General features: G+C 36.8%; 1 protein-coding gene across 1 annotated transcript; it reads right to left on the bottom strand.

Moving 5' to 3' along the window:
• Window positions 1-22,578, bottom strand: dennd2c (DENN/MADD domain containing 2C). The gene is made up of 19 exons (XM_067414303.1): window positions 22,166-22,578; window positions 19,089-20,147; window positions 16,686-16,810; window positions 14,781-14,887; window positions 14,220-14,387; window positions 10,754-10,826; window positions 10,623-10,667; window positions 10,327-10,514; window positions 9,372-9,481; window positions 9,219-9,288; window positions 8,381-8,458; window positions 8,138-8,278; window positions 6,731-6,879; window positions 6,460-6,637; window positions 4,675-4,716; window positions 2,290-2,398; window positions 993-1,235; window positions 816-902; window positions 1-723 (listed from the first exon to the last, which is right to left on the bottom strand). The coding sequence occupies exons 2-19, from the start codon at window positions 19,970-19,972 to the stop codon at window positions 692-694; spliced, it is 2,829 nt and encodes a 942-aa protein (XP_067270404.1). The 5' UTR covers window positions 19,973-20,147; window positions 22,166-22,578; the 3' UTR covers window positions 1-691.
• Window positions 22,579-23,074: the final 496 nt, after the last annotated feature.

Genomic DNA, 23,074 nt, shown 5'->3' with positions numbered 1-23,074 from the left:
TGCATCTGAAATATGAATATTTTATTTTCAAATGTTACAAAAAGTCTAGTTTGTTTACAAAAGAAAAAAAAACTGTACAAAATGTAAAAGCCTCTGCTAAAATGAAATATCTGCATCGACATTTCGCAAATGTGGCACAAAAAAAGTTTGACAACTTGAAAAGCAAATTCTGTGCATATGAAGAATCATAAATTAATTATTAAAAGGGGAATAGAAGCTATCCTTCATCATATTTTCTTTAAACTACCAATTTCCATTTGAAAAAAATGTTTAAGGTTAAAACATAAGCTTACCTTATTGTCGGGTTTAATAAAACATACATTAAAGACAAAGTCATGTAAGACATCTGAAATGGACATTAACCCAAACCTTGTTATTATGCATTCATAGTCAGTTTCTTCCTTATTTATCAAAATTACAATAACATGACAGACTCCTCCCTTTCCTCTTTGTTCTAATTCAGTTGTCTTTGTTCCTTGTGCTTATGAACTCATTTCCAGCCTTTTCCTCTTCTGTGACGGGCGGCAAATCCAAGCAGGAGAATTTTCAGGGCAGAACAAGCTGATTGCAGTCAATCTCCACCCTCGAGTGTTCGCTACGGGAGAGGAACTGGCATGCTAGTTGAGTCATCACATGCTTTTAGAAAAAAAAACTGTGGCCACTTAAGCCATACTTGGCGTCTGACAGTTCTCTATTTCTTCTGCAGAAATTTCATTCTATTCCCTGCAAACAAACATTATTGTAAGTAAAACAACAAAAATAAGTTCCCTTTATTTTTCATTTAAGACCAATGTAAAAGGCAGAAAAAGATTTACCAAGCCCCTTGAGAAATTTATTGACACCACTGGGTTCAGGTTCAGGATATGAATCCAGATAATCTGCAGCTCTCACTTCAAACAACCCTGTTAAACGACGACACATTCCTCTCGTTACTTAAAGGAACAGTTCCTCCAAAAAATGACAACTTTAACCAGGAATATTCCTTCTCTCACCTTTCACGCCTCCCTTTCTGAGCTCTCGGTCGTGAATGAAACCAGCAAACATCTGCGTGTCCATGAAGAGCTGAAGAAACTGCCGCACTCCTCGGGAAGGATGAGATTTCCTGAAAGCGTCTCTCTGCAGCTCTCGGGTCCCACCGGGTCCTGCGTCGCTCATGTAGAGAGAATAATGTCCGACCAGCTCAACCAAGAACCACACAAACGCCTCTGACACCAAAGTGTTCAGGTCCGACTTGTCTATTGGAAGAATAAAATCACAATGTGACACTGATAATGCATAGTGTAAAAAGTTTTCATGCTTAAATGTTCAAAACACATCGTGAGCTAAGTTTTTCATAGAGTCCATTGGAACCAATGGTTCTACGATCTAATTAATGAATTAATTAGAAATACAGCCGTGTCTTTGTGAAGCCTCTCTTTCCGTAAAGCACAATGTCCTCTGATTGGTCACCTGGACCAGTGTGTTGTGATTGGTTAACATCTTTCAGCGCATTTTGAAATGTCACACCCCTTACCATAACTGTGAATTTCAACACACTACTAACGCAGTTAACCAGGCCATGCCCCTTTTTCGACGTGTACGTTTCCAGAAGAAATATCAAGAAAACAGTGCTTCCTGATAAAGAGAATAACTCCCTTTGAAATGACTGTGCGCTTTGTAAACTTGCAGATCATTTAAAACTCAAACAGCAACATTACACACTAAAGAAAATGAATAATGTAACAAAATAAGCATAACAGGACCCTTCTAAACAGACACATGAGCTAATAAAATCAGATTTTTGAGGCATTTAGTCTTTCTGTTAGCTTTGGGGCCATTCATATGCCTCTTTTAGGAAAAAAAACAAAAAGGTTTTTTTTTCATATAAACAAAAAATTAATCAAATGAAAAGTGTCTAAAATGACTGGCTACTTAACAAAAAGAGACATAAAACTTCCCGTTTTAATAGGAAACATGTCAACACAGGAAAAGTGTGCTCATAAGCCATTGCATTGGTCCTCCTTTAATATTGAGTATAACCAAAAAGTGACCCTTTACCGTTGGGCCAGTTTAACAAAATATCTGTGCAACTGAAATGATACAGCCTCGCTGGCCTTGTTTAACGGTTGGTTACTCATCACATCATAAATGAACAGACAATAGATTTCTAAAGATGAACAGTTAATTTGACACAAGACAATAGACCAAACCTTCAAATCACACGAGTGAAACCAGTTTAAAATTGAACTATGCGTTAGAAGCTGTGGGATCGGCTGTGAAGGGAATATGGGCACGTGTGATGAGTCTAACCTCCTGTCCTGTCCCTTGTGCTTTGTTCTAGTATCTCCTCCCTGTTCTCCAGTATCTCCTGAAGTGCTGCCTGCAGCTTTCTAGGCAAGATACAGTCCTCATCTCCAAGCTAGGACAACAGAGGGAAGGGAAAGATGAATGTAAGAGTACATTTAGGAAAGGAACATAAATATTGATATATGGACATATATTGATATGTGGGCAGATGGAGGAGTCCCCTATGATTGCGTTTCACAAAATGATTTGTCAGCTATTAGAAACTGAAAATGCAAATAAAATAAAACAATATATGATAACTGTTGTTTGAATGCATGCAACAACAAAGATATGATTTGTGTTTGATGTACTGTACTGTTTAAAAGTTTGGGATCAATTTAATTTGACCTATTCAGCAAGGGTGCATTAAGTTGATCAAAAATGACATTAAGACATTTATAATGTTACAAAATATTTACATTTCAAATAAATGCAGTACTTTTAAACTTTCATTAATAAAATATTACAGAAAAAATTATTATTCGATTCCACAGAAATATTAATCAGCGCAACGGTTTCAACATTGACCATATGAAATGTTTCTTGAGCAGCAAATCAACATAATAGAATGATTTCTGAAGGATCATGTGACAATGAGCATAGTTACATGCACAAAAATTAGATTACCGGTATTAAAATAACCCGTTGTCCTGGTTTACATGCAAACCAATAACCCGTTCAAGAAAACTGCGTTTATAAGACTTTATAAATAAATCTGTTTATTTCCTGATTTTGACATCAAAACATAATCATTCATATGCATCTGACTCTTGAGTATTTCATGTTAAGTCAGTGGAGATATTAACCCTCATCCTTCCCTCGGCCCCTTTTTTTATTTATTTAAAAATCGAGTGTTCATCTGAGTGCTCCAAGACCCTAGGACTTTTGTCGCCCTTGAACCACGAATACACACACACACAAAGGCTGGATTCGAGGAGATTTGTGGTTGAAATTTAAAAGGATGATTTGAGTACACAAGTTTCCATGTTGTAACACTCTTCATATTTGAATGTTTAACTTAACCCTCATCTTTCCCTCACACTTGACCTGTGACAAATCCTTCCCTCATGGGTCAATTTGACCCACATAGCAATGGATTACGTGTGGAACGCTTCAGTACACATAGAAAAACCTTAAAATGGTAAAACTTCACCAAAATTATTTTATAATGTCTAAATGTGTATCTGAATGTGTACTGAAGATAAAATGACTTTAGGACCCAGCGGAACAGCTCAATTGCTACATTTTTTGTACTTTTTTTTCACACAAGAGCTCAGAAAAGACTCCCAATGTAAGATGTCCCAATTTTTGTGCTGAATTAAAAGGGTTATGTAGGAAATTGTTGGCCCGTGAGGGAAGGATTAAACATATTAACTTAAACATTAAAGTTAAACATTTTAAACTGAAGAGTGTTACAACATGGAAACTTGTGTACTCAAATTATTATCTCATGCCGTTACAGATACAGCATTTTGACTATACCACTTCTACTTCTGCTGCATGAGACAAGAATGCATTTTTATAATTCTTTGGGGTCAAGAAATAGTCAGAGATTGCAATATACTTCCTCCTCCTCTGGTTAAAATTTAAAATCAAAAAATCCTTGCTCTGTCTGGATGCGCATAAAACCACAGTTTAAAGCCACAGGATGCTTTTCTGTCACATATTACGCATGCGCACTCCAACACTGAAAATAATAATATTAAGAAGTTGTAAATAAAAGATTATTGGAGTACATTTGAAAAGAAATTACCATTTTAGTCATTCTGCTTCCAAATTCATGTTTAATTCAATGTGTTTCTTGCCACTTTTTTGCTAAGTGTATTAGCAATTATTTAGTAAACTTTCTCAAAAGGTTATATAGGTTATAAACCCTATAACCATTCAAGTTGACAAGACAACAGAATTAATGTGTTTACTTGCCAGGACAAACCAGGGTAAGGGGTGCTGTTAATGACCATACTTAAGTAACGGCTGCTGAAAATTCAGCTTTGCTGTTTTAAAACATACTGAAAAAGAGAACAGTTCTTTTAAATTTTAATAATATTTCATGATATTACAGTATTACTCTATTTTTGATCAAATAAATGAAGCCTTGGTGAGCAAAAGAGACTTCTGTCAACAACAAAAAATCTTGTCAACCCCAAACTTTTGAATAGCAGTGTATTTGGGGAATTTGTTAACGGTATAAATATGGCCAAAACATCACTTAAAGCCGACACATTTATTTTTTTGACAATACAGTCCAGCTCCTCAGGTCGTGACTTGAGTTTCAAACCACACCCTCACAAACACACTTTCAAAAGACACACCCTTGTATTATTAGAAAACTAAAACCTGCATACACACCTGAACGACAAACTTGTCGGCACACAAATCCACAATGAGCACCTGAAAGAATGAGACAAAAAGGAAAAAAGAAGGATGGAATGTCAAAATGATAACAGAATGCAAGAACCCATTTGTACAAACGTACGTGTCTTTCATGCTCTTTCAAAACAGAAAGCATAAGCAAAAATATCCTATGCGTTCAATCACATAGGAACCTCGCTCGGACTGCAAGCTTATATAATTTTCTTTAAATAAGTCAAGGCGATTTTCTGGTCACAAAAACGTTTTGGAGTTATGAAGATTTTCAGTTATGACGCATATTATAGCACCTCAAATGCCAAATGAGTACTTCTTTGTCACCAAGTCAAAGAGTAGACTAAACTTGGAGCATCTTATAGATATGATTTAATACTTTATACCTCTGCCAAATAGTACTTTATTGCCGGCATGGGGAATTTCAAGATGTTGAACAATGGAAACAATTCAAGGCATGACGGTTATTAAATTAAACTCCGGCCGTGGTCATAATCAAATCTCAGAGCTCTCCACTGTTGTTTAGAAGCATCTTACATGGGATCCATAACAGTGTCCAATAAAATCCCCTTCTGGCAGTCTGTTTTCCACAGGAGGATGAGTAAGAAACTTTACTGTTTGGTAACTCTTTAGTATAGGGAACACATATTCACTATTAACTATGACTTTTGCCTCAATAAACTCCTAATTTACTGCTTATTAATAGTTAATAGTTAGTAAGGTAGATTAAGGTATATAGAATAAGGTCATGCAGAATAAGGCATTAATATGTGCTTTATAATTTCTAATTAACAGTCAATGTCCTAGTAATATGCATCCTAATAAGCAACTAGGTAATAGTTAATAACTGAACCTTAAAATAAAGTGTTACCAATTTTTTTATTCTTCTGAAGAATTCATATTACTGAAACTAATCTGGGAAAATAGCTGGAAATCAATGGTGATGTCAACCATGAACACTTTAACACGAACACAGATATTAACACATCAACACTTATTCAGTCTTCAAAAGCATAGCCAATCATAGCAGATTATTTTAATAAAGATCTTTCCTCTATAGGTCAGAAATTATCATTAAAATGTACAATTTTTGGTGGCAAAAACCTTGATTAGAATTAGAATTATAAGTGGACTTTAACCAAAAATTACTCTCAAGTTGTTCCAAAACCTATATGAATTACTTTCTTCTACTGATCACAAAAGAAGATATTGTGAAGAATGTCGGAAACCAAACAGTTGATAGGCCCCATTGATTTCCATAGTATTTTTATCCCTCTATTACATAAAAGTCAATAGCCGTGTAGCCACAGTTGGGCCAAAAGCGGTTGTGCTACTGCATGCCAGGGCCAGTCGCATTTCCACTGTCACTTCGAGGGCTTGATCATGCCTCTTCTGGGCTTCCACGGGGTAAACGGCCAGGGTTTTTTGGGCCGCCGAATACCTTGTTCCAAAGCGGGCCAGCTCAGGATAGAGCCCGAGTTTACCTGAGTCTGGAGATGCCAGCGAAGGTGGAAACTTTTGGACTCTGCTCTTTTGGGCTTTGGGTTTTGGGCTCGGTGCTACAGGTCTAGGTCTATAAGCCCAGGTCGGCTTATTAAAAAGCTGGCTCACACTGGCCTGACAGAAGAAACGCATCTAATGGGGCCTATCAACTGTTTGGTTACCTATATTCTTCTAAATATATTATTTTACAGGGTTGGAACAACATGAGGATGAGTAAATTATGACAACATTTCTGGGTGAACTATCCCTTTAAATATGACAACTGACCTCCTCGATGGGCATCTCCAGCACCTGAGGCAGGGACGGAGACAGCGCCCCCATTACAAAAGGAGTGGGAGAGCAGCATATGTCCAGCATGCTGGCAGGGAGCACTGGTACGAATGTGTGCTGCCATGTGAAGGGATACAGCAGTGCCAAGGCAGAGTGAGCACATCGGGATAAGACACTGGCCGGAGACAAAGACATATAGGTTTGAATTTAGTTCTAGTTGGCATTCAGAATGGTATATTTGGGTCTCAGCATGGGTGGCGGTCTGTACCTGAGTTTGTCTGCGATGAAGATCACCCTCCTCTCAAGCAGCAGAGATGCGAAGACCTGCAGGAGTCTGGTCACACTGAGACACTGCAGCAAACTCTCAAAGTCCACATGCTCCAAACGTGAGTCCACCGGCCTGCACAGAGTCAGAACCTGCATATACGACAGAGACACACGGGTGATTCTCCAAATATTGTGACAAACCTTTTCCTTGACATTTAAATGATTCAAAAGGTTTCAAAAAATAGCCAAGAAACTCTTTATAAAAGGCAAAATTTTATAACTACAATGTATAAAATAATATGAAATGACACTATATTTTTTTAATGAGAAAAAAAACATTTGAATGTGTGAAATGCCTAAAAAAAACTTTTTTTTAAAAAAACACTATTTTTAGAGTTCAGTTCTCACTATTAACTAGTTGCTTACTAACTTGCATATTACTCGGATATTGGCTGTTTATTCATACTTATAAGGTACATATTAATGCCTTATTCTGCATGGCCATATTCCCTTCATCCCAATACCTAAACTTAACAACTACCTTACTGACTATTAATAAGAAGTAAATTGGACACAATATGGAGACAAAGGTTATAGTTAACAGTGAATGTGTTCCTCATTCTAAAGTGTTACCTACAATTTTAATTAATTTTAACTATACATAAAAATATGTATTCGTTAAAAATGAATTGTTATATAATTTTTTTGTACTATTTACATTTTATTAAAATAATTATTTAAAGCAACAGTAAAAAACAAACAAAAACAAAAACAAATGTGCAACAACCAAAAAAAAAGATAGAAAGAAAAATAAATTTGAATGCTTGTTCCTTGATTTGCTGTCATTAGTATTATTGTTAAAATTGATGTTAAAATTAATGTTAAAAAAGATAAGTACATCCAAGGTCAAGTAAAAGGTCAAGGTCAAGGTCGGAGTAAAATGAGACGGTTATCAAATAAGCATATGTTGTTTTGCATATTTTATTATTATTATTATTATTAATAATAATTTTACAATATTATATTTTAATTTGTTCATAATCATTATAATCATTGTTATAATAATTTTTATCTCATCAGTGGCATGTGTTTGAGATGACACTTAAAACATTTTTTTTATGATAATTCTTCACTGGCGTTACAAAAGTGTCTTAATTTGTGAAATAAATGAATTACAAATAATAAAATAAAATAAAAAATACTTAAGGTCAAGCTGTCCTTTATAAGTAGTAATAATGTCAGGATGTAAATTAATACTTACCATCAGCCTATTGAATAAAAATACCTAAATTCAAAAGTTCAACATTTTGCAAGTTTTTAAAATCTGAGAACGTCAAAGAAAAATTGAATTAAAGGTTTAAAATTCTCAGTGTTAGCTGTGAGTCTGCAGAGCTAAGCAATACCTTACCTCATTGCCAGAGCCTGGCAGGAAGCTCTTGACCGTGATGGTGCGTCCAGGAGCGGGGAAGGGAGCTTCCATGACGCTGTGCATGAAAGGATGAACCAAGGCAGGAGAAATCTCTCTCCTCCTCTCCACCTCCTCCAAGATCTACTCCCAAACATTTCAGGCAGTTACATTTCAGAATCTGTCTAAAAGGTTTAGTGCTGATCAAACAGGAAATTCATATCCGATCTCAGAAATGCCCCTGACCTTTGAGAACAGATTGAAGCAGCCCAATCTGCTGATGATGCAGTGAACTTCAGGCAGTCTCTTCCCCTTCCCACCGGGCTGCAGAACACACAGGTCAAAGGTCGAGATTACTGCGTATTTACCACAGAAAATATACTCTCACTGAATATTATTTATTTACATTAATTTTGTTCCAAACCTGTATGATGATTTATAGGGGCTTTAGCACAGAGTAGATATAGGAACTTAGTTATAGGTTATAGTTATAGTTCCCGGAGAACTAAGTGGGTAATTTTCCCGGTTGCATTTGTAAGTGACATGAGCCAGCCGACAGTGGCATAATTTAAGCGAGCCATTCAACAACTGGAGATGTTTTTGTTGCGTGTTGTGAGATTTGTGATAAAAGAGATTATATATAAGTTATGTGATGGAAAGAGAAAAAAGGATGGCTTTCTGTATGTTTATGTCCATCATTAGTTTATATGGTAATGTGCATTTACACAGCTTTTTAAAAATGGTCTGGTACCGTTTTTTATGGCATGCGTTTGAGCAATCAACGTACACTTAAGTCACTGGTAGCTCCTATTGTGCTGGGTTACACGTACTAGGGTAGGGGCTAGTTTAGTTCCCCCAAAAGATGTTCCTAGAACTGAATTCAGTACTAATGGTGGAAGTACCCACTTTGTGGTGTATTCACACTGCAGGAACTGAGTACTTCCATTTCCATTTGTTAACTATGAAAAAAATTATCTGGTGCAAAAGCTCCTTATGTGAGGTTTGGAATGTTATTAAGAATTAAGTTGACCAGGTGAAATTACATTTCTCTGTTGAATTAATATGAGCACATTTACAAACTAACCAGGATTTTGCGGCAGTATCCAAATAAGCGACTCCCGTCCTCTCCCGTCAAGACAAAAGAAAAGGTTTCACTGTGGGTGATAATCAAAGATCATCTTAGAAGAGTGAATTAGTTAGACAACTAACATAAAACGGTTTAATATCAGCATGTTACCTGGTGTGGTCTGAGGAGGGACACCAGTCATGACAGTCAGGAAAACAAAACTTGGGAATCGCCCTTAATCGATCTTCAGCCTCACGAGACAGACGAGAAGACTTCTCAAACTAAATAAAAAATAAAGACAGAAAAGTAATATTTTATATAATCAAACATATAATCATTGTATTTTAATACATTACATTTATTTTATAATGAAACTTTATATTTATTTATTTTTAAAATCATTTTATATATATATATATATATATATATATATATATATACACACACACACACACACACACACACACAAGCGGTGAAGAATCGTGTGCAGGCAGGTTGGAATGGGTGGAGAAAAATGTCAGGTCTGTTGTGTGATAAAAGTTTAACAGCAAGAATGAAAGGAAAGGTGTACAGGACAGCAGTGAGAGCAGCGATGTTGTATGGTTTGGAGACAGTTGCACTGAGGAAAAGACCGGAGGAAGAGCTAGAGGTAGCAGAGCTGAAGATGTTGAGTTTCTCTTTGGGAGTGACGAGGATGGATAGGATCAGGAATGAGTACATCAGAGGGACAGCACATGTGAGATGTTTTGGAGACAAAGTTAGAGAGGCCAGGCTGAGATGGTTTGGACATGTTCAGAGGAGGGAGAGTGAATATATTGGTAAAAGGATGCTGAGGTTAGAGCTGCCAGGCAGGATGTCAAGAGGAAGACCAAAGAGGAGGTTTATGGATGTAGTGAAGGAGGACATGAAGGTAGTCGGTCTGAGAGAAGAGGATACAGAGGATAGGAATAGATGGAGGCAGATGATTCGCTGTGGCGACCAGATATATATATAATTTTGTGAAACACATTCCACAATCTCAAATCATGCTCTGTCTGACATTATTTCCTGACAAACATTATTTTTCACTTTACAAAACATCTACAAAAGTGAAATGCCATGTCATCTTGTCATTAGGTTTCTTTACCTTCGTAGGGAACTGTTGTGTGATCTCAGGGATGTATGCGTTTCCAGGGGAACCTTTTCTAAGCGACACCACAACAAACTGCTGGAAAAGCTGCTGCTGTTGGAGTTGGATCAAGTCCCTCTCTAAAGTGCGGTAACCCGGCCGCCGTTTTAAGGTTGATTGAACGTACACTGTGCGCTGGGAGCGATCTATGAGAAAAAAATGTAAACAGCATTGAAGGGTTTATCAAAACTGCGTAACTGGTTTGACATACACGTTAAAGTTGAATAAACAAGAGGCCTGAGGAAGACACTGACCTTTAGAGCTCTCCTCGGGATCACTCTCTGTTCCACTCAATTCATCTGCCATAAAACATATAAATGTACTGGACGATTACACCTTTTCTCTTGGTAAACCAGGTAAATATGAAATATGTATCCTCTCTCACCTCTGGATGCCGTCACCCATACTCGTTTCCTTCCTCTTTTGGCTTCAAAAATCTCCTGGATCCTGTTTACAAGCTACACAAGACAAATAATAATCCCTCAGGACTTTGTTCACAATATTCCCTTTTAAATAAAACTTTAGTCTGTACACTATCGTTCAAAAGTTTGGGTTTGTTTTGTTTTTTAATTTCGAAAGAAGTCTCTTATGCTCACCAAGACTGCATTTATTTGATCAAAAATACAATAAAACAGAAATATTGTCAAATATTGTTACAATTTTAAATAATTGTTTTCTATTTTAATATATTTGCCATTTATTCCTGGGATGCTCGAGTCTTCAGTCACATGATTCTTCAGAAATCATTCTAATATGCGGATTTGCTGCTCAAGAAACATTTATTATTACCATCAGTGTTAAAATCAACTAATTAATATTTGAATATATGTGGAAACCAGGATAATTTTTATTCAGGATTATTTAATGAACAAAGTAAATAAAACAGCATTTATTTTAAAATATTTTGTCACATTATTAGTGTCACTTTTAATCAGTTGAATGCATATTTGTTGAATACAATTGTTTATTTCTTTAAAAAAAGAACATTATTTATTTGAAATTGAAATCTTTTGCAATAATTAAATGTCGCAAAATTATAAGTCTCAAACTTCTGAACAGTAGCGTACATAAGAAACACTTACAAATTACAATGGAAGCACTGAAAATAAATGTGACCACAAAACCAGATCATCAGATCAAAATCATATGACTTTTTTGATATATCAATTGAGATTAGCAATGCATATTAATAATAATAATAATAATAATATTTTGTATATTTTACACTAGGAAATGTACAAAATATATTTATGGAACATGATCTTTACATAATGTCCTAATGATTTTTAGCATTAAAAATAATAATAATAATAATTAAAATAAATTGATTATTTTGACCCATACAATGTATTGTTGGCTATTGCCACAAATATACCCGTGTGACTTATGACTAGTTTTGTGGCCCAGAGTCACACATGTTTAAAATACATAACACATGCAAACAATATACAAAAATATAACCTGACTAGATGTGTCACATTGACCTGAGTCTACATGTGTATGTCAGACCTGTTATTCACTTTTGGTCAAAGCAGAACATGACATGCTAATTATGATTCATAGTCATCATGGAGACCACAGCGGTCTGCCCACATCACACAGCGAGAACAGTGAGACAGCACACTGTTGTGGCATTTGCCCATGATGAACGGAAACAGCGTGGTGGTGCTTCCCCCCAGATAAAAACATAATGCTCACCATGTGTGGAGATGGTAAAGGCTTTTTAAGCACCACTCAAAGCAAGCGTCATGCACTGCTTTGACCTCCACATGAGTTTCAAATAGTCACGGAAGGATGATTTTAGGTTGCTAGGTAGCAGAATGCATGTATAAACAGTGAACAATAAGATCATGTATTTGAGCATAGAACTAAAAAAGTTGTGACTTTGATTCATCTCAGAAAGAAAAAAAAAGACTTGAATGCGGGTTCGTGAAGCTTTTCTGTGCCTGTGTTCTATAAAATGAATCCGCATGATTACATGATACAATCTAATTTCAAGCTTGTTAACAACCAGTCAAAGTTGGACTTTTTTTTATTTAGGTGATGCATGTGGCATACAAATGTTGACGAGAAAAGTATCCTAAACAAACATCAAATGTCAGCAAAGGATGAGAAATAAATAAATCAGTAAAGTATGTTTAAACATATAAGTGAATGAAAAAAATATGCCTCAGTCACCATCTCTGTGAAACTTTTCTAGTCATCCCACAGCTCCTCAGCAAAACTGTCAAAAATATCTTCTTTCAAAGTCATACAGAATTGTATAGAATTATCTATACTAATTAATTTTATAAAAAAACCACCACTTTTTAACTAAATACAATTAATCCTTTGGGTAAAAATCTGACTCGGTCAGGTCCTTTTATAATGAAGCGGTTTAAGAAATACATAATCTGATATTTTATATTTAGTTTCATATTAGATTAAACAGACATTTGATGGGATGAAAATAAGGAAAAGCTTTGAAAGTGTGTGACAGAGATAATTGTGTTACAGTTAATGATGTGTCCAAACCAGAGCTGTTATTGTTAACTAAAACTTAAACTGTTCATTCAAATACAGCTGTAATTAAAAAAAAATTATAATAAATAATAAAAAATGAACAGAAATGTTAGACATGTTGCCTTGGCAACTGATTGAAATAAAATAAGTTTGAGTTGAAGTAATAAAATTACTAAGAAATAAGACAAACAAAAATAAAGCTAAAAAGAGATAAAGAGATGTTGAAAAAAACTAAACAAAATTACTAGTAAAATAAATGAGTACCGTCCTTTTATAATGATAATATAATATAATATATTATATAATATAATATTATAATACAGAATATACTTTTATATTGGAATCTAATTTTATATTAGTTTAAATAGACATTTGATGGGATGAAAATAGGGAAAAATCATTCAAAGTATGTGAAAAAGACAAGTAAAGAGGGTTGCTGTTATTGATGCATCCAAACCAGTGCCGTTAATGTTAACTAAAGCTATTAAACACATTTTTTTGTAAAATGGCAACTATCTGAAATAAAAATAACCTTGAGTTTGAAATTAAAAACATAAGCTTATTCAAAATATGAATAATTGCTTTAATAGTATATAAATAATGCTATAATAAACTTTTGGTATTTTCTTCAGAAGTTTCATCTGGAACGATCATCAACATCTGCACAGACCACGAACCACACAACTGACAGAACAACTTCCACATTTCTCACATGCTGAGCGAGTGATTTCTGATGAAGAAAGGACATTTCTTACCTCCCCTTTCTGCTCGCTTTCATTATTAAAACAGCATTCCGCCATAAGCATCATCTACACTGCCTTTGCCTGCTTATTTCAGCCTTTCCAAAACAACAATATGGATCATACTGGCGCAAAGCTGAATATAGCTGATTAGTCAGTGGCGTCCAGTGTGATGCACAGGCACTTCATGATAAACCTCAACCTCTCGTGCTCCAAAAAGGAAGCGTTTCCTGCCGCCATCCATCCATCTCCTCACCACTTCCTCCCACTCTTTCCCTCCTCTTTCTTCAAGCATCAAAGCTGACATTCTTGCTCAGACTATGTTTCTCATACATGTTTCATGTCTGGTTATTTTTCTTATGTTCACAACTATTTTATTTAGAGATCTGGGACAAATCAGGCTATAGAAAGGTTTATGTATCAAATAATTACCAGCGTTTGGGTGCAGACCCTGCTTCTTCTGTTCATAAAACTCTAACGAATTTATTATGTCACGTAAAAGTGTGGTTAAAGTTCACATGCATACAATTGGAGAAACAGGTGATGGCAGGCACATGTTGCGCAATGTTTAATGACGTCTGAGGCATGTGTTTATGCATGTGGGTTTACCGGGGTTTGTTGGTTTGTCCTGTATGCAGTGGCAGCTTTTGCTGCTGATGATTTAGGAGTGTTTGTAGTGAAGGTGCGTGTAGGTGACGTTATGGATTCTTTGCGTTCCCGTCCCACTTTATGCAGCCTGTCGCCATTAGGTAATAGTGTGAACGGCTTCGGTGAGAGCTACATGATGCAACAGACAAGAGAAGAAGTGGATTAGAAATCAGGCAATTTAGTTCCACAATTAGCCAGTGCCCTTAAAGTATAATTTCTTATTCCTATTGGAATAAACAGTGGTAATAAATGGCTGCTTGGTTGAAAAGAGGGAATTGGGGAATCTATAAAAATATTAAATCGTTTTTAAAATGCTATTTATTCCTGTGATGTCTTCAGTGTCACATGATCCTTCAGAAATCATTCTAATATGCTGATTTGATGCTAAACCTTTTTCATGGAAATACATTTTTGCAGGATTCTTTGATAAATAGAAAGTTCAAAAGAACAGCATTTGAATGGTAGTGGCATACTATTTACTGAAAGATGACAAAATGAATATACATTTAAAATGACAGTCACCTTGAGGTGTGGGCTCGCTCTCTGTCCAACTGTGTAGTTTCGTGGCCGTCTTATAGGTAAACACATGGGAGAAATGTCTTCATATGGGTTCTCTTTTGGCATATCCGCTGTAAAAGATTGGATTGAAAAGTCATGTTACACTTTACTGCAAAAGTCCACTTAAGATTTTCTAACTGTTAAGTAACTTCAACTACATGTCAACTAGCAGTCATTAAAGTATGAGTAGACTGCTTAATATCTTCTAACGCTTTATTTTGATGCTCCCAACAGACATTCTACTGACTAGAAGTAACCTTGTCAACTTATTCTACCAACCTGAACCCTAACCTAACAGTCTACTAATGACTACTAATACTCTAATGCAGAGTTCCTCAAATACGGTCCTGGAGGGCAGGAGTTTAGTTACAAACCTAATCAAACACACCTGAACAAGTTAGTTAAAGTCTGTGTAAAAGGTAATTCTGAGATTTGTTTCTAAACACATTATAAATGTTAAAAATACATTGCTGAAACAAGCTGCACAGACTTGCAGAAATGTGGAGTTAGACCGTTAACATTTTTTCACCTATGCTGTGTTCAGGTTTTTCTTGGGCAGGGCTGAAATGGTGGCTTGATGACGCACTGTCCCATCCCGTAACACTATATCAAAATGAGTGCATTCGCATCATTTCGCTGGTTCTTACGAGTTACTGTCAGTACCGATCATTCTACAGCCTACAATTTACAAAACAGCTTACAAAACAAAAACGATGATATCAAGAGGAGGTGAATTAATTTTGTGAAGACCCAGCTTGATGGAGAGCTGAGGATCAGCAGCAATACCTGCCTCTGCAGTGAGCATTTTACACAAGACTTTCATCAGAGACAACTGGGATTCAGTGATTATCCACTGCAGAATGGGGCCGAACCAACTATCTACCGCCCCGGCCTTCAATCTCCCTTTCCGCCGACATCTGAAGCCATTATGAGCAGTGCATGCCCACCAATGAGTGTTATCTTTTGTTCTCACGGCAGCTTTCCTGCGAGTGGGTGTGGTTTCGGCGCAGACGGCGTTTGAGCGCAGATACATTTTTCAAGATTTTGATAAGCTATTTTATTTTCTTGGTGGATTTTGTTATCATTCAAATTTGGCTGGGTGGTTAATAACACATTTTTCAGTGGTGTGACTAACTCAAAACATATATTTATTTTTGAATTTAGAGTTACTAGAAATTTGCAGGTAAGTGAGTTTGATCATGGTTTGAGCTGAACTCTGCAGGACAGTGGCCCTTCAGGGCTGGATTTTAGGAACCCTGCTCTTATGAGTGTTAGTTGACATGTAGTTGCAAAATTACTTCTATTTACACTGTCTAAAGTGGACCATCAAAATAAAGTGTAACCAGACACTTGTAGATACTATAATAATACTTTTTTTTTAAATGCAAAAAAACATTAAGTGTTCTCTACACTGGTTCCAATACAATAAGGAATGTCTTAAGGAAGCCATTTATGTTAAATGTCATTTATTCTTATGATGCTAAGCTTCATTTTCAGCTTTATTACTTCAGTGTCACATGATCCTTCAGAAATCATTCTAGTATGCTGATTTGTGGCCTAATAATAATAATAATTATTATTATTATTAATGTTGAAAAATAAATCATCATAATTTGTTCAGGATTCTTTGATCAACAGAAACATTGATTTAATTAAAATAGAAATGTTTTGTAACATTATAAAAGTCTTTACTGACACTTTTGATTAGTTTAATGCATCTTTCTGACCCCAAACATTTTAATTATCGTGTTTGATAAACAATGAATATATCAAAATGAGAGTTTCATTCCACGCAGACATGTTTTTTACTGTACTTCACAGTAATATCTGATCAATGACACATGTCTTGGGGTTCTCAGAATCACTCACAGATGATGTCCTCATAGATGCTGTCTTCAGACAGGGTGTGGAAAAGACCCGAACGGCGGCCCTCCTTCACTCTAGAGGCCTGTTGGGCAGACAGCCGTACCACGTCCTCAAACTCAAACGACTTCCTGTGAAGAAGGGGATCAAGATAGGAACAGTCTCTGTATTGTAATCTAACAACAGGTTTTGGGTCTTTCAAAAAGAGCAACCATTAATCCAAATTGAAAAGTACTACAATGAATATCACATTTTAAATAGATGTATGTCATATAATATGGCTGGAACAGACACCGGGTTTCAAATTATCAAGTAAAAAAAACAATTAGAGGAAGGAGTAAACACAACAGCGTGACCATAGGAGTTTTCAGAAAGCCCTCGCGTGACCTCTGCAGTCTTTGCTGAAACAGAATTAGGCCAAATGTGGACAATAGGCTGAAATTATGCCAAAGAACAGCTGACATCACAGCTGGGGATGAGGCCAGACAACTAAACTATCACCCACTCACAGTTACACTCTGTCCTCTGACACAAAACTGTCCAGCTCAAAGTATGAAATAAACAATTAGTAGAATTTTTAATTTTTGTAAGAAATTGTGTATGGTGTTTACGGATGGATTATTCTAGAGGGTTGTAAGTGATTGCCATGGCATTGCTATGGAATTGTTAATGTTTTCTGAGTGGTGTCAAATGTTTTGTCCCAATTTGCATACTTTTCATCCTAAATAGTATTTGAAATTAAAATTAGAGTATCCCAAATTGTAGTATGTATTATTATTATTATGTATGTACAGATGTGTAGATAAAGGGGTTTGTTTGAGTGATTATAAATCATTATCCAACCGGACGAAAATATATTTATTCAATGTTATCCACATCGTATTTTATCTGCAACAGCATTGTCAACTTTTGTAATGATACGCTTGTTCATTAACTTTTATATGCATGATTATGCAAATTGCAAACACGAGGATAGTCTCAGCATGAAAGACCCACGACCGGCAGATCAACGCGCAGCTGTATTTCTCTTCGAAAGGATAGGAAATTAAATTAAATTTTTAAATGTGACAAGATTATTGACAGGGCAGTTTAAACACTGACAGGGTGCAACAGAGCTCTCCATTAAAGGTGCAATTATGATGAAGTAGTATTTCCCAAAACTTGCCTACTCTGCTACACTCAAAATGATGTACTTTTTCTTTACAAAAAAAGTGCATAATTTTAGGACATAGTACAAGTAGGTGAATTAGAAAGATGCAGCAAAATACTTTATATATACCAAGACGTAGCACTCATATTACTATGAATGGGGGAGAAAGTGCAATGGGTAAGTCCAGCATCAAAATAAAGGAGCCATCCCCCAATTGGTAAATTCATTGCATTGCTGCAGCTGCGATAGAAACTGGAATGTGATGTGCGCTTAGGACTGCACATGCGCATTGGCTGGTCCAGTCTGAAATATTAGCTAGTTTGATGCTATTTAAGCATAAGAAACAACATTTATGGGATAGTCCTTGTCAGATTATGTTGCGGATTTCAAATATGTTTTTAAATGTGAGTATAGAAAGTGGGTTTTGAGATTTCAGGATTTCCCCCATTCAAATATATGCCAAACAGCTGACTACAGGCATTGCAAATTTTCTTGAAAAGGGACTTTGGTGGTTTTAAGTTGATATGAGGTTGCTTAGTGACCCAAGTCCTCTTACTTGACCCAAAAATGTAAATTATGTCATCATTACACACCTGAACTGTCGCTTTATGTCTCTGTGGTATTTTGGATTGGATTCTTCAATGCAAGTCTATGGGATTTTTTTTTAATCTGATAACTTAGAAAATAAATAGCACACCTCTCTTCAACATTCCACATGATTTGAGCTATCAATCAAGCTGAAGCATGTAAGTATGAGAACGTTTTAGGCCAACACCTATTGTTCGTTGGGATATATCATTTATGACCAGGTTTAACAGGTTTTGAAAGCCAGCAAAACTCTATTTATAAAGTGGTATCGACCTGTTTTGTACAATATAATTACATGAGGGGGCTGTTCAATAATCTCGTTTCTGGCACTGGCCTTTTAATCAACACAATTATTTAATGACTCATTTGATGGTATGACATTACTAGTGCAGAAAAAAATTAAAAGTCTTGTCTAACATTGAAAATTCTAGTTGAACACCAAAATCAAAACTTAATTATTAGACTAAATTAGACTTTGTTTAGAATTAGATTTAAAATAGTGGGCGAGTACAATAGTGGAAACTGCAATTCAACATCAAGATATAGTCACGAATAAGAAATTGCTTTTGATGTACTTAAAATTGTTGGATGCTGCACATAAAACATTCATTTCCTTTTTTATGTTTGGGATTAACTGTGTAATGTGATATGCACTGAGGGAAAATATTCACCTGTTCTTTCTGTTTCTGGAAAACCCGTTGAAAGTGTTGACTGGACAAGGAGGAGGTGGACAGCTGGGTGGCTTTAATATGATGTCATGCTTCCGGACTTGATCCGATTTGCCAACGGATGGAGTCTGGTTCTCCAATTGGATCCGTTGGCCGGGCGGACTGCTCGCACCCTTGTACTGGAATGTACGCTGTGGTTTAGGTGGAGGGGAAGAAGGTCCAATTTCATCAAGACACTTAGTCACCATTGAGGAATCTTTCTCTCTCTCCCAGAAAGATTCATCTGCCTCCAGTTGTTTCCAGAACCCCCTGGAGGTGTAAAAGTTCCCTGGAGGCAGCAACGCCTCTGGATCATCTACACACTGAGGTAGAGATGTAATTTCAACATCTGGGAAATGGTTTGACTTAAAATGATTGCTTTTAACATTCAGTTTAGTCACTTGGACTTGTGTTACAGTGCTTAAAGACTTAGTTGCAGGAGTTGATGTTACAGATTTATTCAAATGCATGTGATTTCTTGGGACATCAGATTGGATTTCACCTGTAACCGGTCTAAAAGTCATTTGGTTTTCTCTGAAATCCAAACCCAGGCTTTTGGCTTTTGATACAGTCGCTTTGTTACGACCTTCATCATTGCTGGCGAGTCCATTTCCAAGGAGGTCCCCTGAATGCCTGCGAGAAGCAAGAGTCCGCTGGGTCTGAACTTTTCCACTACGAATGTCCTCCTGCTGGCTGAGTCCCTCCCATTGGGAGATTTTCTGCTTGATGTTGATGCCAGGCTCTCGCACGTGTGGCCATGCTGCTGTTGTCGCCGCCTTCCATCCTGGTCCTTCTGTAACGACATTCCCCCCTCTTTTTTTTCTATGGTCCACTCCAGGAGCCAGCATGACGACGAGGATGCCGTCACAATGTAGGACTGTCTGGCATTGCAACAGAAAGCCTATCAAGGAAGAACCCCTTCCTTTGCAGTGCAAATAAGTTAGTAAAGTTCACAGAAGAACCTCTTTCCTGTAGGAGAGCTATGTCTTTAGTTCCTCTGCCATTCTTCCTTCACTTTAGGGACTGCAAAGTGGGGGGAAAAAACAAGTGGGTTCAACTGACAAGCACATTTTGTAAAAACACAAAAGGTGATGGTCTCTGCATGCTGCATAAATGCAGGAAACCAAAGATAGTCACTGTCAAGGTCAGCAGTGAAACCAAAAATAAAAACCCTAACAATGAGGAGACTGACAACGACAGGAACATGGGAGAAGACAAAGCATTGTAGAGGCCTCCATCCCCAGGAACACCCACCACCCCCACTCCCACCCTCTCCAGCTGGGCCCGTCCAAAGCACTGCCATGCATTAACACACTTGAGCATAATGCAATTCAATTTCACTCCTCGCCAAAAGCTTCTTTCAGCCGCGGCACGAAAAGGACAGGCATTCCAAGTATTTCCACATCCATGTGTGCATAATAGAAGGGCCTTCTTTGTGACTCAAGAACGAGTGGTCAACACATCAATGAGGGAAATATGCACAATTTCATGCATGTTAATAAACGCTGGTGTCTATGCACCAAGTTGACAACAAAAAGAGGCCACTTGAAATTCCTCTTTCCTGCGTCTTCTGTAGCAGGGATGGATCTGGCAGCTCTAACACAAGCCGTCATCTGCAGCCAAAGTGTTTTGGACACGTTGCACATTACGCTGAGAGTGAGGACATGCTGAAATTCTTTGGCCCTGAGATTGAACGACATAATAATTTGGTATATTGACCACATTTGATCAGCCGGGCCCAAAAATAATGCCTTTGTTCTGGATGACCTACATCTAACGTACGAACTGGAATCTCTCCATGATTCGAGCCAGATCCCATCCCCCTTGCAGGATCATCACATCTACTGACCCACTTGTGTCTGTGTGTGCAGGAAGGCCCACGTTTCCTGATTCACAGGAAGATCGGATCAGCAGAATGTCCATAAAGATGGTTTTACAAATTTAATCTGGTGTAGTATTTCCATGCTCGTTTTTTTGTGACTCAAGAGGTCCGGCATGAAACTTAAGATGGCAAAGTTCACAGACACATAGTCTGAAATGTGCAGATGGTCTGTGTAGGTTTGGACGGGCTAGATCCGCGGTTAATTACAACTTGTGGGCTATACGGAAAGCGTCTAACTGCAATCATCCTGAATTAAAACTTCCCGACTGCATGCGCGGAGGAACTTTTTATGACATTCCCAGAACCAAACCCACAACCTGAGAGGCGGAATAAATCCTTGCTCTCTTTTCTCCAAGCCACCTGCTTCCAGATATGCCACCGCACGCCAAAGAAGCTCTGCTTTTGGGGTTTGGTGATCAAAAGAGTCATCAACAACCGCAGACATACACAAAACACCACTACAATGCCAACATCAACCAGACACTAGTATTACCCCAGTCCTCAAATGGTAGACAATCAAGACATATATAAACTATAATATTACTTTTGACAGGTGATCCACCCACCCCAGGTGTTTGTGCATGAGGGGACATGCTTCTGGGTGGGGTTGATTAAGAGGGTGGGAAAGTGAGAGAGTTCACTGTCAAAACTAAATATAATCATGTCTATAAGGTAGAACATTAGATCAAATACTTTCCAGCTCATTGAGTTATAGAAATTAATCAATAACCCAACTATGGTGACAATACTATAGACTTTTTCACCCAAAGGCAAAATGAGAAAAGAAGATTTAGACTTATTAACATCCAACATGAATGAATACATTTTACTTGAAAAGTAGACTTCAGCATGAATGTAAATAAAAGGTGTCTAAGGAAATTAGGATAAACAATTAAACAAAGGAAGAAAAAAAGTTAATATATTATTGAGGGCTCTGAAATCAAGCACGCAAAAATATATTATAAAAAAATACACGAAAATTAAATAAAGTTATACAAATAAAAACAAGTTTAAAATTAAAATGAAATCAGTAAAAATAGCCTACTTTTTATAACTATAATACATTCAATCAATTAAAACAAATAAATAAAAGCAGCGAGAGCTCTTTCGTATCAGCCAGTTCAGATCTTTTGTTATGAAGAAATATCAGTTTACTTACGCAAACTTGTCCGCACAACACATATGTTCGACCAGCTGAACTAAACCGAAATGAAAATTCTCATAAGAGTTAATTAAGAGTAAAGTCAGAGACTGTAGGCTAACTCTGTTGTGGACCCGAAGTCTTCATATTTCACGGCTGGTTAGCCAGTCGGCTAAAAACTTCCTCGAGAGAGACTTTGTATCCATTCACATTCACAGCGAGTAAACAAAGTTTCACAGCGAGATCATAAAGTAACAGATAATTCCTGGCACCAGTGTAACGCCTGGTGTTATTTATATTCCCGATATAAACTGTTATCGATGTTTCTTAAAGAGTGGATGTGTTCGTGTAATCCTGCTCCTCCTGTGCTGTCAGTTCCCTCTCTGAGCTTCGGTTCCTCTGAGTGGATGAATCAGCTCACGAACTTGGTGCTGCAATAAAAGTGTCTTCATAAAATGACCAATGTGTGTTCGTTCAGGCTAAACTTGCTTGAAACGGAAATGCTACTTCGATTGTATTCTTTTAACTGTTTAGTGACTTGAGGGAAATATATGTTACAAGTGTTTCATGTTAAAATGCATTGGCAATATTTATCCAGGAGCAGTTTTGGACACAAACCACTCTGAAAATTAATAATTGGAATTATGGGAATTCTATATGAGCATAAGAAGAGTCAAAATGGCATTGCATTGTAAGCCATTGTGTGACTTTATATAATAACCTATTCATATTTAAAATAGTTAGCCTATTTACATATCATAACGCACATTTCCCCAGTTTCACAGACAATGTGTAAGCTAGTCCCAGACTTTTATGCACAGTATGTTTGAGCTGTTTCAACTGAAAGCAACTTTCACATATCTTAAAATATGTCAGTGTTATCGGTTTCTCAAGATGCACTCTAAAAAATCCTGGGTTAAAAACAAC

This window comes from Pseudorasbora parva, chromosome 13 (assembly GCF_024679245.1).
Source record: "Pseudorasbora parva isolate DD20220531a chromosome 13, ASM2467924v1, whole genome shotgun sequence".
In the NCBI taxonomy this organism is placed as follows: Eukaryota; Metazoa; Chordata; class Actinopteri; order Cypriniformes; family Gobionidae; genus Pseudorasbora; species Pseudorasbora parva.
The sequence above is the reverse complement of the archived record's forward strand: the minus strand, read 5'-3'. Positions and strand labels throughout refer to the sequence as shown.

Bases quoted from the DNA above. Each gene is read 5' to 3' on its own strand.
- dennd2c (XM_067414303.1), bottom strand. From the start codon at position 19,972: ATGCTGGCTCCTGGAGTGGACCATAGAAAAAAAAGAGGGGGGAATGTC. The intron at 2,399-4,674 runs GTGTGTATGCAG...CTGTTGTCCTAG, and splicing joins CCGACAAGTTTGTCGTTCAG to CTTGGAGATGAGGACTGTAT. The intron at 1,236-2,289 runs GTTAGACTCATC...TTCTTCCAATAG, and splicing joins CACAAGGGACAGGACAGGAG to ACAAGTCGGACCTGAACACT.